Source organism: Rana temporaria, chromosome 3, assembly GCF_905171775.1.
Source record: "Rana temporaria chromosome 3, aRanTem1.1, whole genome shotgun sequence".
In the NCBI taxonomy this organism is placed as follows: domain Eukaryota; kingdom Metazoa; phylum Chordata; class Amphibia; order Anura; family Ranidae; genus Rana; species Rana temporaria.
Genome location: NC_053491.1, coordinates 75285567 through 75305097, shown reverse-complemented (window position 1 = coordinate 75305097; position 19531 = coordinate 75285567). Strand labels below are relative to the sequence as shown.

The 19531-nt window shown below is 42.5% G+C and overlaps 1 protein-coding gene across 1 annotated transcript in view; it reads left to right on the top strand.

The window, feature by feature from the left end:
* The window catches only part of MYO1E (myosin IE), a 267148-nt gene that overhangs the window by 221362 nt on the left and 26255 nt on the right, over window positions 1-19531 (top strand). Inside the window, exons 22-23 of the mRNA XM_040342781.1 lie at window positions 1630-1775; window positions 12502-12648. Coding sequence (XP_040198715.1) covers window positions 1630-1775; window positions 12502-12648 — 293 coding nt within the window. The remainder of the gene's footprint in view (window positions 1-1629; window positions 1776-12501; window positions 12649-19531) is intronic.

The window sequence follows — 19531 nt, the reverse complement described above, 5'->3', positions numbered from 1 at the left end:
AAGCTTTCAGAATGCAATGTCACATGGGATATGTAGTCCTTAGACATTCAAACCACACAAAGTAGGTGAGAAGGCACCACAAAGCATGCAGGGAATCCAGGACGTTGTAGAAAGAGATGAGCAGCAAACAGGCAGCACTTGCAACATGAAAGGAGAGTTTTCATGTAAACTTATATTGGATTATCAAAACTGTTTTGTGAATTATAATTTCAATGCAGAGGTTATAAAAGGAAACTGTATGATGTGACCATAGAGCACTTTTAAGTTCTTAAACTATTAGATTGAGATCAATTAATATAAGAAGTAGAAATAAAATTCTACTAATAGTTACTGAAATTGGAATATAACACACTATCTTTGCGGCTGATGAAGTTGTCCCTAGAAAAGTATTCCTAGGAACCAAAAATCCAACAAACTTCTGACATAAGGCCTGGATGGCCAAATTAATGGCATCCGATAGAACGCAAAAGACTGGTATTATCTTAAGAGAAAGTATGCAGGGTCTTGGTTTCTCAGTGTGGCCTGAGATTACACAGCTGTGCTCTGACCACGTGAAGTAAAAATTAGTCGGACTCCCAGCATGAGATAAATTGTTAAAATTATATCATTATTAAATTGGAACTATACACTATGCTGATGGTGTTCTCTTGTTTATCATTTAATGACTTAACAGGAAGGGGTTCTTGGGATTTGTATTCACTGCTTTTCCGAAGTTGGATAAAAGACTTTCAGCTATTTTTGTTTTTTTCCTAGGCGCCAGTTATCCCCTGTCGGCATGGTACAATGATTCGACTACACTTTTCTTGCAGTTTCCTGATTGGCAGGCTCAGATGACTGCCAACTGAGAAAGCTGTTAGATACAATGCAGCAAGGAAGAACAAGTGTTCTGTCAAAAACCCTTTCAGGCTCTTATGGTGCCAAACAACTCTAGAGAACGTTCTGTGTTCACTAAGATAACATTTACTGACTCCTCCAGTAAACGGCACACAGACCACTCCAAGGGTCTTCTACATACTTCGAGGGACCTTTTGTGGGTTTATGTGCTGTTTTGGGGTATGGTTTGGACTTTAAGCGGGATCCACACACACAACATAAGTCTGAGGTCTCCCTGAAAATCAATACCAGAGCCTTAAAGCGCGTCAGTGTGTGTGCACCCCCATCCCCTTTCTGAACCATGCCTCAACATGGTAGATGGCCTCTTCCCCACAATCCGGGCCAGTGGTAGTGGGAGTGTGCAGGTTGGGGGCTTATCAAATAAGAGGGCCCCAAAATACTGCTCTCCTCCACATGAATGAGAATGTACATTCAGAAAACAAATGTCACCTAGAAATAGACACCCAAATGTTTGGCAAGTTATTTTATTTTAATAAAAAATAAAAAAAAGATTGAAAAAAGTCCTGCATCATAAATACGGTACTTTGAAACAGTGAGTTATCTAGGAATTGTTTTCTGGCAAGTCAGCAAGCATTGTGATTTACAAACCCTGTGATCATCCAAATGCCATGTGTATAGTATATTGATAATAAAATATATACCTCTTCTCTGCCATGGAATGGGTCATGTTAATGAGCTTTATGCTGGGTGTAAAGATGTTTTATAAAAAGTACAATTCTTTTTTCTGTTTTCCAGGGCATAAAAAGGGACTTTATACTAACCCCAAAATCTGTGTACCTCATTGGACGAGAAAAAATTAAACAGGGTCCAGAAAAGGGACTAGTGAAGGAAGTTGTCAAAAGAAAGATCGACGTTGAACGTATTCTCTCTGTCTCCCTAAGGTTAGTTTTTATTTCTATAAATCGCCATAAATGAACTGTGTGCTGTGAAAATGTCCAGCCTTCTTTTTTTTTTTTTTTTGTGGAAATTTTACAATTTTCTTTGTATTCTGGTAGTGTGTTTTCAATTATAAATAACCAATACCGAACTAACCAAACTCTTTTAAATGCTAATGTTTCGAGATTTATTAGGCAGACCGTTTTTCAGACCTACACCATGAAAGGTCAGGCTCTTTCCCATTCCACTAGGGCGGTTAGCACGTCTTGGGCTTTTCTTTATTAGGCCTGCAAAGCTGTCACCTAGTTGACTGTCTGCACATTCATCAAGTTTTACAAGGTTGCTGTTGCTGCTTCCTTGGATGCGTGTTTTTGCTGAAAGATTTCACCAGAGGTGGTTAACTCTATATTAGTTTGGTTTAGTGTTGGTGGTTCTGGTTTTTGCTGTTCCTAAATGATCACTGTTTTGAGACATCCTGCTGTTGGCTGATGTCAGAGCAGGTCTAGGCTAGGGAAATATTGCAACCATATAGTTGGGATCCACCCAGGAGCCTGGGCCGACACCTAGCTGAGCCTCTCAGCGCGTGGCCAAGAGCCTGAGCCAGCCACTCTTGCCCGCTCCACAGCCCAGCGCTCCAGTGAGTGGGGGGGGGGGTGCAGCAGTCACCAGCTCTCTGCTCGTGGAGCAGTGAGGACTGAGCGATCAGCAGTGCTTGATTGCTCAGTTCTCAGCCTTAGAGCAGGCGGGGATGCAGCATCCACCTAGGCAAGTATGATTCCCCAAAAAAAACTAACTTCACTTATAAGACCTTTATGGGACCATTCTGAGTTCAGCGAAACTGCAATGACCAGTAGTTGACTCCACCTGACTTGCATTTGCCCTACCTCAAACTGCTTTTGCATTCATATAGGTTCATATGGGGGAGAGAAGCAATTCAGATGCTAATCAAAGCAACTTGAGACATGCCTAAGGCAGGCCATATACAGTGCAAACTTCATTCCTGCAACCATGGGTTGCAGGAAAGAAATTTGCACGATTACCCCATCAACACAAACGGTGCTGACAGGGGAATCGCTCCTGCCGGGAGGCGGGTGTAGGAGGCTGTCCTCGCCGGGAGAAGGCAGTGATCATCGCTTGCAGCTGCTATCGATAACCACAAGAGAATCCTGCAGGCTGGTTGTACTCAAGTGATTGAATCAACTTGGTACATTCAGCCTGCCCATTAACGGTTCCTACTGAACCAGCTGAACTTTTAAACGTGTATTGTCAACCTTAGAGAAGATTTCCCTCAATTTGGAGACATTTCCCCTCAATTCTAGGTGTCTGTAGGACAAAATATGACAGGGATTTTTTCCCTATTATATCCAATACAAAAAAAAGATTGTGCTTAGGGTAGCACAGTGGCTTAGTGGTTCACGCATCTTCCTTCAGCAGTGGAGCTCTCAATTTGAATCCTGTCTAGGACATGATCTGCATGGAGTTGCATGTTCTTCCTGTCCTTGTATGGTTTACTGGGTACTCTGGTTTCCTTCCACTCTCTAAAGACATACTGGTAAGTTAATTGGCTCCTGTCTAAATTGGCCGTAGTATGCATATGTTTGTGTATACATGTGAAATAGGGACTGAGGTGAATGTATGGTACGTAAATTGTCAGCACTATACAACTGCCTGTTTATAAAGAAATAAACTTTAACACTTGCCGCTTTACTGCGCATGCAGGGTGTGCAGCCACTTGACCCAATAGAAATGAATGGGACGCAGCACAGGGATGCATGCAAGTTGCATCCCTGTGCCATGAAAACACAAACCTGCATTGGCCCCACAGTAAAACGATCCGTGCGAATGGATGTTTACATAGGCCAATAATGGCTCCTAATTACAAGCAGCCTTTACGTCGCTTGCAATGATCACGATATATATCCACACACTAAAATTACACCTGAAACATTAAAACGGAGTTCCACCCAAAAGTGAAACTTCCACTCATTTGTCTCCTCCCCTCTGTCCGGTGTCACATTTGGCGGATACCACTTCTGGGAGATGGAGCCGCATCGAATTACATCAGCATCTCTGCTCCCTCCTCCTCCTTCCCCTGACGCCGGGCCAGTAGGAGAGCGCAGTAGGGACCCAGGGTGAAGCCGTAATGCTTCATTGCCGGGTTCCCTTACCGGCAATTGCGGCGGCAGCACCTGACAGCTGAAACCTCAGCTTCGGTGCCAACATCGCTGAACTCCAAGACAGGTTATTAAAAGTCAGGAAACAACCCCCTAAATGAAATTTTAATGGCAACACACCACCAAACTTGGGTACAATTTTTTTTGATACATGTAAAAAGTATCAATCACACATGTGATGATCTTATTAAAACGAAGCAGGAATAATTGATAAAGTCTAGAAATTTTGCAAAGTAAAAGTTTATATAATCGTATATATTATTACTCTCCATTGTCCGAAAAACATTCTTTGGTAATGACGCGTTTCAGGTTCAATCCTTTCATCAGGGGTACTTAATAGGAGAATATATGTTCAAATATTTGTCTAATAGGTAAGAGAAAAAACAGATTTAAAGGGGAGAGATATCACAGTGTGAGCTTCAAAGTGTCGCCCTTAGTGGCCCTCAGAGATCCACATGGGTATATGGTCAGCCCCCCTTGTCCTAAGAAATAAATAAATAAAAAGTGCCTAAGTATCACTTGGAGGCTAAATGGCTTATATGGTGATATAGGCAATATGTGGGAATCCTGAAAGCAGGCAAACCCCATCTCTGTACCTGTATATTAAAATTGTATTGTTCCTCTATCCGAGCGCCATCCTCCCTGGCAGTGCTAGTGTATTGCACTGATTTGGGGATCTAAATATGATGCTGGAAGCCCGCGCATACGCACTGTGACGTGATCATCGCGCAAAGCGACCAATGGAACCAACAGTGCCTGGAGCGCACAGTACCGCCCCATCGCATTGATGTGGCGTCGCTATGCTCTCCACGCACACCGACACACATAGGCCTACACCACAGTGACCCCCCTCAATGAAAACGGAGGACCAACAGCAGCACAGCCCAACAAGGTAAGGCCCTCACCCAGACAGCTATACATACATACATTTTTATATGTATTAATAACATTTTTTTTTTTTTTATATTTTTGGTGGTGTGTTGCCATTAAAATCCCATTTAGGGGGTATTTCCTTTTGTTTCCACATTACTAGGGATTTGGCAACCATCCACCATTCTCTGACTTGGTGGAAGCATTTAGATTATTAAGTCAGCAGCTGCCTGCCGTATGTGTAGCTGATGGCGTTTAATTTTTGCAGGGGTGGGCGGACCTCCGCTTTAACTTTAAAATGATGTCTTGGGAGCAGTGTCCTTTGTTTAAAAGGCCTGGTCTCTTTTTATTGCAACATAATGTTGAAGGTGACAAAACCTATTTACCATGCACAAAGCAAGATTGTTTAAATGCGCCCATCAGACAGCAATCCCGATCTCTTCTCTTGGAGATGTTCTGTTACTCAACAGATGCTGGCTGGAAATGAATCCAATATAAACAGAGCTGTCACCAGGCTCATTGGACTGCGCTGCACCTGCTTCAGTGAGCTCCATCTGGCCCTAGTAGAGGGAATGGTGTATTGTCTGAAATCTGCTGCTGCACCATATCACATCAGTTATACGCTAATATTCACTGTGATGACATATGCTAGAATCTAAAGCATAATGGTTTATATTAATGCTTAAACTGATGTGTGTTACATCTACTAATTTTAGTTTAATGCAAACCACAAACTACAATAAGACATCTGTATTTTTTTTTTGCTGTCAAACATTACTATCACTCCTTTTTTCATCAACTGCTAATCTGCTTTCTACATGACACAAATTAATTATCCATACATACAGCTAGTTGGGATAAAATGTGCAGGTCTTTCCTGACATTTAGGAGAAATGTGCAGATGGTATACATTTTTGTATTTCCTCCATATACATTGCTGGATAGTAATACAATTATTTTTTTGCATATTAACTAACACTGTAAAATAATAAGAAATCAAATGCTTTTTAATTAAAATATAATTTTAGATTTTCCTTTAGTGGATTTAATTAAAATTCCCCTAGAAAAATGGGCATTGCCTGATACAGCTGTGGATCCCACTATGAGCAGGGGGGTCACTGTTATCATGGCTACCCAGGAAGTCCTGATTGCAGGCAGGAGCATCCCTATGTGTGCTATATTAGAGGACTTCACTGCCAAAGGAAGAGAACCACTTCAGGAATTGGGCAAAGACCGCTTCCAGCACTGGACTGGACAGAGTCATTCGACTTCAAGGGATAAAAAGTCCCCACGTAGGCCCACCAAAGTGACTAGCCTCAGGTGATACACCGTGATAAATTAAATCCTCCTACATAACCCGTACCTGTTATCTGCAGCCCTCTTTCTTCCATGCCCTTCTAAAGCCACGCTTGCCAACTAGTGTTTTGTGGACCACTCATAGTCAACGAAAACATTGTGGTGATTCCCCAGAGCTTCTCCCGCAAATCAAAATTGTGGCAGATGTATCCCACCCTATGTTGTTTCCGATGTTCTGAATACGCACCGACAGTCAATACTAATGCCCAATGCCTCCTCTGTAGTTCCCGCTCCTGTGAACTTAGAGGGAGGCGCCGGGGGGAAGTGTAGAGAGTGGGAGGTGAAGGAGGGGACTTCCAGTGGCAGCGCTGAGCAGACTGTGGGAGGGAGCACTAAGCTTGAACACATGGCTGGATAAGGAGGTGAGATCCAATGATGAGTCTGTGTAATGCAGAAGGGACAGAGAGCCAGAGCATTGTTTGTATAAGGCAGCAGTGTGATACAGGGGGAGGGGGGCAGAGAGCTGGAGCATTGTGTAGAAGGTATGCAAAGTTCATATTGGTCTTGCAGGATTTAAAATTGTGAGTTCAGTGGTCCGTGAGGTCCGACAGGTTGGCGACCACGGTTCTATAAGTTCACAGTGTAGCTGGTATTTCTCAGCTTCCAGCAGGCAGTGGCGAAGATCTAATGGCACCCCCCCCCCTCTACACAGCCTCACTGGAAAACATGCACATTGCACATCTGAGGCTGTCAATCACCTGCTGTGTGCTAAAGGGGTAGGTGGGCCATCTCCCCGGATTGCCACGTGTCTGGAAAAAAAATCAGAAATGACTCCTTCAGATAGAAGAGGAGAGAGTAGATAGGAGCTACACTAAGTGGTATAGGGTGAGACAAGTACACATATGAGGATATGCTTTGTTCATGTTTCATTTTAGATGTTTGGCCACTTCAGCAGGGCCTTTCCCAAATAATCAGTGCCGACGGCTATAGCCGGCAGCTCTAATCAGTGTACTGTGACAGCAGGGAAACCTTCCCGCTGGCAGAACAGTCCCTAGTATATCTACTGATACCACAGAGCACATGCTCAGTTTGGTGTGTATTGCTAGAGGTATTTTTTTTTTTTTTTTTTTTTGGGAGGGTGCAGGTGATCAGCACAGGGCCAATCGGCACTGTCCAGACAGAGGGTCAGGGGTCCTGCAGCCTCATAGGAAAGACAGAGTAGAATGAACACTCCTCCAACAAGCTTTAACCCGACACTGATGAAAGTCATAAGACTGTTATATACTGCTCATGAGAAAGGGTATTTAGCCGTTTATATTTACTAAAATAATTGTGTCCATGTTCTGTGTACTGTGGGAAACCAGATACTGTATAGTGAATGCAGGGTCCTGGGCTTAGTAACACTTTAAAGCTGGTAGATTTTCGAACGAACATCTGAAGAAACAATTCCATTCTGCTCCTTCGAATTTTACTTATCGTGGTGGTTGAAAATGAATGTTGATTTGACTCCACTAACAATTTGGAAGAAATGTTCTTAAAACTAAAAATGTTGAACAAAATTCTACTAGTGTATGGCCACCTGTAATAAGAGAGATGCTGATCACAATAGTTTCTTGAGGCTGTAGATTAGAGTATGTGAAATAAATGACTAGGCAATGGTTCAAGTTGAAATAAAGAAGTTTGTTTTTCATTCATGAATATTGTTTTTGATGATAAATGCAACGTTTAAAGTTCATTTGCTTCAGTTTTTGGAACTTAAAAAATGTGATGCTCCAAATTTTTGGAGGCAGAAGATCAAACAATATTTCAACTGTAATGTTGTCTTTGAAAATAATTCTGTAAAGTGAAACATCTGTAAGACATTGTATTCCAGTCATTATGAGTAAGTCAGAGTTGGGATCCAAGGAAAAGTCTACAGAAGAGCAGAAGAATCTAGGAAAATCGTGATCCTTTCTCATTCTTCTGGCAATTAAAATTTTGTACGTTTAAAAAAAAAAAAGTTGCCAAATACAAAAACTTTCCTAGACCTTTCCCAGTGACTAGGGATAAGCCGAACACCCCCCTGTTCGGTTCGCACCAGAACCTGCGAACACACCAAACGTTTGTGTGAACTTTAGAAGTCTATGGGACTCGAATGTTTGAAATCTAAAGTGATAATTTTAAAGGCGAATATGCAAGTTATTGCCCTAGGGGGCCTGGACGTCTTTTCAGGAGCAGTGAATTTAATAATGCTTAAAGTGAAACAATAAAAGTGAAATATTCCTTTAAATTTCGTACCTAGGGGGAGTGTAAAGTAAGCATGTGAAATAGCGCATGTTTCCCGTACTTAGAACTGTCTCTGCACAAAGTGTCATTTCTGAAAGAAAAAGTCATTTAAAACTGACTTGTGGCTATAATGAATTTTCGGCTCCTGGCAATTCAGAGAGAATTCATTCATTAAAAAAAACATGACCCCGCCCCCTCTGACGCAAGGGGGGAGCCTTGGCTTCCCCAGAGACGTAGCAGAGGGTGCGTCAGAGGGGGATGGGGTCACGTGCCGGGTGGCCCCGCCTCACCTATATAAGAAATGTCACTAGCTCCAGCAGCGTCATTCGCCAGGCTGTCTCCGGTGATGACAGGCGGCCGGCGATGCTGCGCTCTGGATCCCGGACGATCTTCTCATCGCTGGACCGGAGAGGAGATCACCCGTCGCTGGATACCGACAATGTTGGAGCGGGGAGCCGGGACCGAGAGTGGATTACCACCGCTGGATTTTTTTTTTTTTTTTTAATAAAGGACTTTTTTCCACATTGTGTGTGTGTGTGTGTTTTTACAACTATTTACACTTCCTTCGTGAAATGGTAGGGGTACAATTTACCCCATTACCAATTCACATAGGGGGGGGCAGGATCTGGGGGTCCCCTTTGTTAAAGGGGTCTTTTTAGATTCTGATGAGCCCCCCGCCCGCAGACCCCCACAACCACTGGGCAAGAGTTTTGGGGATGAGGCCCTTGTCCCCATCAACATGGGGACATCCTCCCCATGTTGAGGGCAGGTGGCCTGGTACCGTTCAGGAGGGGGGGGCGCTCTCTGTCCCCCCTCTTTTCTGCGGCCGTCCAGGTTACGTGCTGGGATAAGGGGTCTGGTGTGGATTTTTGGGGGAACTCCACGCTTTTTTTTTTTTATTATTTGGGGTGGAGTTCCCCTTAAAATCCACACCAGACCTGAAGGGCCTGGTAATTGAATTTGGGGGGACCCCACGCTTTTTTTTTTTTTTTTTATGAATGAATTCTCTCTGAATTGCCGGGAGCCGACAATGCATTATAGCCGCAAGTCCGTTTTTAAATTTACTTTTTTTCTTTCTGAAATTTTACTTTGTGCAGAGACAGTTCTAAGTACGGGAAACATGCGCTATTTCACATGCTTACTTTACACCCCCCCTAGGTACGAAATTTTCACTTTACGCATTATTAAAATCACTGCTCCCGAAAAAACGTCAGTTTTTAAAACTTTTTTTTGCATTGATACATTGTCTCCTGGGGCAGGAACCGGGTCCCCAAACACTATTTTGGACAATAACTTGCATATTAGCCTTTAAAATTAGCACTTTAGATTTCTCCCATAGACTTTAACAGGGTGTTCCGTGGCTTTTCGAATTTGCCGCAAACACCCCAAATTGTTCGTTGTTCGCCGAACAGGCAATGTTCGAGTCGAAGCTCATCCCTACCAGTGACGGCTGTCAGTAAAAGAATCATTGTATGTTACAGCCACCAATCACAGATTATTATTATTATTATTATTATTATTATTAATATTATTATTATTTATTATATTTTGTTTTTTAGAGGCAGCGGGGTTGATTTATTAAATGCAAATGGAATGTTCACTTTGCAACTTGTGCTTTGCAAGAGAATTATCCCTAGAACTTTGTGAATTAGGTGGAATTTCACTTTGCAAAGAATACTCCATTCACATGCAAGGGAAAAACGCAATTTTTGCGTGCGCAGGATTGGATGTTGGCACATCAGGAGAGCTTCACCTCATTTAATAAGCTCTGGAGAAATTTCTCTTGCAATGTGCAACTTCCCTTGCAAACTGAGCAATCTGTTTTTCTTTAGTAAAACACCCCCATTGTCTAAATATTTTATAGTAAAGGAAGCATGATTTGTGCTATTAGACAAATAATCCAGTTGAATGGAAGTCCATCGGAATGTTCAAAGCATGAGCATATATAGGAACCCTGTAGGGAGGAAGCATAAAAGCTGCTTTTGCTGACCTCTGCCTCTGAAAATAATACTAATCTCAAGTGTCAAACTAATACTGCAGCTTCATTACTATTTGTCATGTATGCAGATTAGGAGTTGGCTGAATTATTGAGGTCAGAGACAGCGAGGCAGCTAGCAGTAGTCAGACCAGCTCCAATAAATTAGACACCAATATGTTGTTTTTTTTTTTGTTAAATATTTTAATTGTATATGTAACTGGGCCACCAACTGTTTGTCACATCTACACTATACGATTCTTGCTTAGTAATGCATCAATGCTGTCAATATTTTACTACAATTTGTATGTGAAAACTCTAGCCAAATTATCTTATCTTGTTTTGGATGTAGCAGGAAAGAGTTTGAGCTTCTGGCAGTTTTTTATTGCCCCCAGTTAGCAAGATTTTCTCCAGCTTCCTGTCTGGAGTAATTGGAAATGGGCACAGACAAAAACAGAATGGAAGAAACGGTTAGACAGTTTTTTTGTTTTTTTGTGGTTTGTCTCCATGACCAAAATACACCCTGTGACCTAGGACGGGCTTTTGGAGGGGACTGCAAGCTAGCCTCTTGCGTACTGACTATGGGCCCTGGCATTTTAGGGGGCTCTATTCTTTGGGAGGTGTGTGCCTGGGGGACCCTTTGGAGTAGTTTTTTACTTCAAATTTGGGTCCATGTCTCCCTGAAACACACACTCTGGGAACCTAGGACCTGGATACAGATACCTGCTATAATCTGTTTACTAAGGTGGTGTAAGTTTAAGTGTCTCTCTCCCATTGTGTGCCTCCTAGGTGTAAATTCCCATTGGTGAGTGAGTGAGGAACTTATATAGCACAACACATGCGAACTGAATCGCCTCTGGTAATTGAGTTGAGTCACCTATTGTTTCTGTCTGTTTGCTAATCCTCTTTGAGGTTCCTCCAAACAAGGGGTTTTGTTTTTAAAGGGGTTGTAAAGGTACCATTTTTTTTTTCTAAATATCTTCCTTTACGTTTTAGTGCAGTCCTCCTTCACTTACCTCATCCTTCGATTTTGCTTTTAAATGGCCTTATTTCTTCTGAGAAATCCTCACTTCCTGTTCTTCTGTCTGTAACTCCACACAGTAATGCAAGGCTTTCTCCCTGTTGTGGAGTGTCGTGCTCGCCCCCTCCCTTGGACTACAGGAGAGTCAGGACGCCCACTAACACACAGCTCATTTCTCTATCTGCAATGTAGAGAGCGTCCTGACTCTCCTGTAGTCCAAGGGAGGGGTGAGCACGACACTCCACACCAGGGAGAAAGCCTTGCATTACTGTGTGGAGTTACAGACAGAAGAACAGGAAATGAGGATTTCTCAGAAGAAGTAAGGACATTTAAAAGCAAAATCGAAGGATTAGGTATGTGAAGGAGGACTGCACTAAGGTAAAGGAAGCTATTTAGGGAAAAAAATTGTACCTTTACAACTCCTTTAACATGTACAGTTAGGCAAAGTCCTTTGATTTGTTGCAGCTTGCTGGTAAGTGAGCTGGGAATTTTTGTGGTTTGACCTGTACATACTGTGCAATTGTATCTAGATTTGAACTGTTTATCCTAACAAAGGTTTAAAGGTTTATGGGCTAGGCTTATTGCATTGTATTTTAATAAGGACAGGCTTGGGACACGTTCATTCTAACATTGTTCAAAAAACCTGCAGCCAGCCATAACACTTTCCTCTGAGAACCATTAAAAGGTAAATCTTATTATTCATTTTTTTAATGCATGCTGTGTAAATAGGAACACATAATTTTGGTCGTTTTTTGTTTAATTTGACTGTAAAAGTGCAAACAAGCTTTAAATCTTCCTCACGTTTTCTATAATTTTTACGAATTATGGTGTGTCTGGGCATGAATGGATTTTTTTTTATCTGCCGTTTTTAATAGAGAATGCCGGCTGTAATTGTTTGACAGCTGATAGAAGGGAAATCTACAGAACTCTATATGAAATCCCATCTTGAAAATGTATTCTATAGATCAAGTAAAAAAAAAAGTCATAACAAAAATTGCTTTTTTGGGACAAACTTTATAATCCTAATTCGACATGTGTGCCTGATGAAAATATTTCCTCTGAACTCAGTAATATGCAAGATTTGGCACAAGTGTTTCAAAGGATTCAATTTCCCTTTTTTTTTTTTGCAGCACATTGCAGGATGATTTTTTCATTCTTCATGAGCAAGAGTATGACAGTCTGTTGGAATCGCTGTTCAAGACCGAGTTCATAAGTCTCTTATCCAAGCACTACGAAGAAAAAACCCAAAGAAAACTACCTCTGAAGTTCAATAATACGTGAGTAAATTCCATATCCAATATAAGCACAGCAGCGGAGAGCGCAATAAACTGAGACCTACCCTAAGTTTTAACAACACCCCCCTCCCCGTTCCTGGAACCCTAAAACTTTACCTAACCTATTTTTAAAAAAAATGGGGGGCTTTAGGTACAATTTACACTCCCTGTAACATTTTAACCGCCAATCTGACCCTAACACTTTGTCATTAACATAACCCTATCTTTAAAATTCTACTATTCAGGGCTGTGTAAGGGCACTTTCACACTGAGGCGCGGGGCATCAGCGGTAAAGCGCCGCTAGTTTTAGCAGCGCTTTACCATCGTTTTAGAGGCGCTTTTTCCGGCCGCTAGCTTTTAACCCCGTTAGCGGCTGAATAAGGGGTTAAAGGGGCCCGCAAAGCGCCGCTCCTGCATCGCTTCCCATTGATTTCAATGCACAGGGGCACTTTAGGAACAGTGCATGCACAGTTTCTAAAGCGCTGCAAAGATGCTACTTGCAGGACTTTTTTTTTTTTTAGGTCCCACAAGCGCACCGCTCAAGTGTGAAAACCTTCGTGCTTTCACACTGGAGTGACAGGAGAGGTGCTTTACAGGCGCTTTGCAGGTGCTATTTTTAGCACTATAGTGCCTGTAAAGCAGCCTAAGAAAGTAGCCTCACTTCTTACTGTCATTGTGACAATGGTTTCACAAGACATCAAGTGAGGGAAGAAAAATCTGCAACAGGGCTATAGGAAACAAGAGAATCAGAAACCAACAAAACTTCTGATATGTATGTATGGGAGTTGTCCTCCAGTGCAACTGGTTCAAGCATATAAGGGCAGAAAAATTTCTTAAAATAATTTAAAAAAATGGCTACTAAAAAAAATAGTAGTATGTTGATCCAATGCCTGTTAGAAAACATAGCACTTCAGTTGAATCATATAAAATTGGTCTCTAGCTTTTTTTTTTTCTTTTGTCCTTGCCCAAGGGAAGACCTCTAGACTTGACCGGGTCAAAGAATGGCAGCATAATGTGCCTATATCCGGTTGTAGGATCAGTAATGGCAGAGTCCTGAAGAAATATAGAATGTGCGGTAAGAGGCATATCTTGGACAGGACTATTCAGCCTGCCCAAGAAGCATTGGTAGTGTCATGGGAATTTTCTTGGGCTTTGTATACAAATCCACACACTGCACTTCCAGAGTCAAAATGCACACAAAGCACAAAACAATTCCTTTGTGCTTAAAAGCACGTTTGTATTAAGCTCTTTGGTATAAGGAAATTGAAGTACTTCAGTGGCACCAGATAGAATCAGAAAATATGCTGCTTCTATCTGGAGTCTCTATGTCTGTTCTCACAAGCACAGGCACTTATTTTATTAATGGGCGACAAAAGGAATGACAAACAGGAAGTCATGACCCCAACAGCCAATTGTTTCCTCCATGCAAAATGACCACAGTAAAGGGGAGAGCATGCACAGGAGTGGGGGGGGGGGGGAATGCACATGTTTTACCCACTTGAGGCATGTACACTGCCCCCTACCCAGCCACATGCATGCACATCCACCATCTTGGTCAGCATGAAGCCTATTCAATATTGCTCAGAGTAACCAGAATCTAGTAAGATCATTCTACTTGTTCTTACAGGTTTGAGAAGATCTGCGGGGACATTGCTACTGCTGTTGTCAATATACTGTATGAGTATACCAACAGGGCAGATATCAGTGTCATCTTATAAAAGCAGATATGTATACACAAGGGATAGCCTAGCCATAACAGAGATATAATATGTTTCTCTCGTTATGCAGACTTTGCTTCTCTAATGTGCATAGACATTTGAAGGCAAGAAGCCCAGCACATTGCGTTTGATACTTATAAACCAGCAAACTCCCACATAAACAGAGAACACGTCTCCAAGCCCATGAGAAGGTTTTCATACTGACTGTTTTACCGCTGGTCCCGATTCAACCCAAGTGCGCTCTGCTAGAGCGCTCCTCGGTTAAATCTGACACATGGAGACAGATGACAATCTATAAAACACACATCCTAGAATAAAATGTTCACATGAGTTCATATAATAAAATTTCCACAACAGTAGAGAAGTGATTTGGCAATATCTTGTAATTTCTGACTCAGAAGAGAAATGTTTGTACGAAGAAGTAGGGTAGAAGAGAAAGTCGACTGAATACTTGAATAGGTCACGGATGAGCTGGGGGCCCAGGAAAAGGGGGAAGAGGTAGTAAAACTCCTAACATCGCTGAAAGGGAAACTCCTAGCATAGCTGATTTTAGAGTGATTTCATTTTTATATGGATATCTTATTAAACAGTTGTAGGAGATCACACAGATGATTATATCATTGGTGTAGATGCCAATCTTGTGGGTGATTTAGTCAACTGATAGGCCATCGATATTTACTTGGGTGTGCATAAATTGCTGTGCCAGTGGTTCAATCACCAGCACAAAAAATAGGGGGGACAAGGGGCAGCCCTGTCGGGTCCCGTTGGTGATGGGGAAGAAGGGGGTGGCTAATATGCCCAATGTGAGAACTCTTGCGCTCAGTGTAGAATAGAGGCCTAGGGTGGCTTGGTGAAAGGGGCCGTGGATGCCAAATTTCTGAAGGACCGAGTATAAGTATAACCATTTAACCTTATCAAACGCCTTCTCTGCATCGAGAGAGATCAGCAGTAAAGGTGTTCTGTGGTGCTCCACCCAGTGGATGGGGTCTATAAACCTACAAATGCCATCTGAAGCTTGTCGGGCGAGGATGAAGCCCACTTGCTCTGGGTGGACCAGCTTGGGCATGTAAGTTGCAAGGTGGGTGGCTAATAATTTTTGTATAGCGCTTGAGATCGATGTTGAGCAGAGATATGGGGCGATAATTGGCTGGATCATGGAAGGGTTTGGCGGGTTTGTGTATGGTGGTTATTACCGGGTCAAGGACTTCAGATGAAATCTCACCTGATGATAAAAACCCATTAAAAGTATTGCATAGGTCACAGTTGAAAAAAAATAAAAAATAAAGTATTACATAGATGGGGTACTAGTTGATCTGCATATGATTTATAATATTCATTGATGAAACTATCTGATCCTGGGGTTTTGTAGGAGGGGAGATCTTTGATAGCTTGGAGAAGCTCTTGGTGGGAAAATGGCTGGGCTAGTGATTCGAGCTGAGATTGGGATATCAAATGACGTTGGAGAGGGTCAAGGAATTCTTGTATTAACTGCAGAGTGGGGTGGGGCTCAGATATTGAGAGTGAAAGATTGTAGAGTTTTAAAAAAGGCGATAAATTCGTACACAATATGGTTTTAGGTTTTAGTTTATCTCCCTTATTTAGAAGGAATGGGATTCTGCTCTCTATTTTATATTGCTAAGCCAAGAGTTTCCCAGCTTTATTCCCCTTGGAGTACCAGGTGCTTAAGCTAGACATTGTGGCCCTTTCAGAGGTAGGTGCTGAGATCATTTCTCAGCTTACCTAGTTCCCAAGTGTTAGCTGGAGTGGGGTTTTGTTCAGGGATTCAAGCATTCACATATGGTGGAGAAAGGAATTTATTGTGTGGGTTCTCTTTTTCTTTTTCTGGTACCCAGCTGCAGACAGGTCCATCGTATAACAGAGTTGTGGGTGTTCCAGAGTGTACTAGGATTATTTATTTTGATCTGATTTTATTGAAAAGTATTTTGCATACAAAATTTCACATATAGATGGTATTATCATACCACCAAATTAGCATTTGGATTAGACACTGAGCCAATGTTGTCGGTAAAGAAAGATGATGTCTCGGATCAAACCTGTTCTCAGATCTCTGGCATGCTAAGGATTGAGGTGTTCAAGCACCATAGGGTGTGTTTAGGAGTAGTGGGGGACAAAGAAATACTGGGGCGTGGTCTGACCACGTAAAAAGCCTGATCATGGACTTTTTGAAGCAGGGTTTTGGAGGTCAAGAACGGGTCGATCCTAGAATATGATCTTTTGGTGTTTGACTAGGAGGAGTAATCCCTCTTAGTACCATGCCGACACCTCCAGGGGTCATAAAGATGTTCCAGGGAAAGTTTTGAAGTCAGAGCTGTGGATTGTCTGCGCTTTGCATTAGATGAATCCATCTGGGGGTCTATAACTTAAGTTAATGTATCTTTTGCATCATGGATTTATAGAACGATTTCTGGTGGGTGTTAGGGGGCATAAACATTTACGATGATAAGGGGGTTGGTTATTGAATGTGGCTGATAAGATCGGGTATCTACTAAGGATGAGCTCAAGTGTGTTCGCAACCCGCACGTGCAGGGCCCGCTAAGAAATCGGCACTGCACAGCGCTAATCGCAAGCAGTGAGAAATTTTCCTGATCCGCGGCTGCAGAGACCAAGAAATGTCTCGCTCCCTGTGATATGACTTTGAGATATGTGACTTTAAAGCGGAGCATATGAATAGTAGTGGCTTGGTCATCTTGTATGTCCACAATGGTGTTGTGGGCCTTAGTGGCATCAGAAAGGTGTTGCTCAATATGGTCTGTGCGGTGATCTAATGAGTAGATTTTTTCTTGCATCTGGCTAATGGGGATTCTTAATTCCCGATGTTGATCAGCCTGCAGGGATAGTAGCATGGCTTTAAGACAGTGCCCAGAGGCTGGGTTATCAGTTGTGGGATATGCTGCAAAGGATTGTGAAGCTGACTGGTCTGTTGTGGGACTACAGTTCCCAGCGCCACATTGGGAGGCTGCTTGTCAGGGAATTGTGCAGATGATTCTGCTAGTCTTCTAGAGAGGTGGTTTGATCAGAGGAGTGATCCATGTTGTCCTCCATGTCAGGGAATGCAGAGGAAGCTGCAGCATGCTGACACGGTGGCTGCTCCAGATCTCCACGCTCTCAGCTGGCGCCATGTTGGTGTCCCTGCTGTGAGGGCTTTATTTAGAAGTCTAGGAGCCTGCAGGGTCCCTTGTGCAGCATTTTTTTTTTTCGGGACATAGTCCGGGGGTGCATTGAGTGTGGCCCTCCAAACTGGAGGGTGTTTGCTGGGTGAAAGAAGGCTGGAGGTGCTCTTTGTTCTGTGAAGGAGCAGAGAGCAGATTCAAGCGGCCAGGCCACGCCCGCGAATCCTACAAGCTGTTGACAACGATTGGATTTGGGGCTAGATGGACAGGTCAGGGTCTACGATTACACCTAGTACCATGGCACAAAGGGAGGGATTGATGGTTGCGTTATTAATTTTAAAGAAAAAGTCATAGATGGAGGGGGGGGGGTTCACTTGGTTTTAGAGTGATTTAGTTTAAGGAAGTGGTGCAACAGCCATGAAGAGATGACGGTTAGTGATGCGAGAGGAGATTGATGCGAGAGGAGATTGATGGAGTGAAGTGAGGAGTAGAGAGCTAGGACTATATACTGTATGTGCACAAGTTCTCTATTGGTATAATCCAGATGTGCAAGTAATGACATTGGAAATTAGTTGGTTGACTTATTTTAAAATAATCGGATGTATAATTATACACTGATATGATGACCTACTTAAAGTGATTGTAAACCTCAGACATGAAATATGAACAAAGCGTATCCCTGTAAAGTGTGTACTTATCTGAATCTAGCGCATTAATCAACATTTTTGTCTGCTGCCCCATTCCACTGATTTCTGCATAAGTTAATTCTGACAAGGTTCCCTGACAGAGAAAAACAGGTGACAATTGAGGGATCTTCAGCATACAGCCTGTGATTGACAACCGCAGCTCTGTTCCGGTTTGCTGTGGGTAGGTGGTGTCCCTTCTCTTCATTCAGCTCTTGGAGCTCTCCTCATGGAGCTTTGCCATGTGTAATTTTAGCTCTCCACCCCCTGTTTTCTGACGGCTCAGACAAGCTGTATAAATTCTGAACATTGAACAGATGTAGAGAATAGAATACTGCAGATAAACAGGTACAAATTATGTAGGAGAATTTGTTTTATTTCTGTATCATCTGAAGCAAGTCACTTCACTAGGGTTTACAGCAGTGGTCTCAAAGTACCGGCCCGCGGGCCATTTGCGGCCCGCGGACCAGTTATAAATGGCCCGCAGGCAGGGCGGAAGTGGGGGGAGCAAAGAGTAAAAAAAAAAAAATTTTTTTTTTTTTTGTGAGCTGGTGCTATCTGGTGGTGAGCCGTTGGTATTACAAGTTATTACCACCAGATGTGAGCTGGCGCCATCTGGTGGTGGCTGTTGGTATTACAAGTTAAGCATTACAAGTTAAACAGCAATTCTAATGTCATTTTACACTATTTTCACTGCCATCTTCTTCCCTCTAATTAGAACCCCCAAACATTATATATATATTTTATCCTAACACCCTAGAGAATAAAATGGCGATCGTTGCAATACTTTCTGTTACGCCGTATTTGCGCAGCGGTCTTACAAGCGCATTTTTTTGGGAAAAAATTACACTTTTTTTAATTAAAAAATAAGACAACAGTAAAGTTATCCCCATTTTTTTAATATTATGAAAGATAATGTTACGCTGAGTAAATTCATACCCAACATGTCACGCTTCAAAATTGCGTCCGCTTGTGGAATGCCGACAAACTTTTTTACCCTTTAAAATCTTCATAGGCAACGTTTAAAAAAATCTACAGGTTGCATGTTTTAAGTTACAGAGGAGGTCTAGTGCTAGAATTATTGCTCTCGCTCTACCAATCGCGGCGATACCTCACATGTGTGGTTTGAACACCGTTTACATATGCGGGTGCTGCTCGCGTATGTGTTCGCTTCTGCGCGCAAGCCCGTCGGGACGGGGTGCGTTTTCTGGCTCCTAACTTTTTTAGCTGGCTCCTAGATTCCAAGCAAATTTGTCAAACCCTGACTTACACCAGTGCTGGTGGTAATAATGCGCTCGCTGACACCAGTGCTGGGGGTTAATAATGTGTTCGCTGACACCAGTACTGTTGTTTT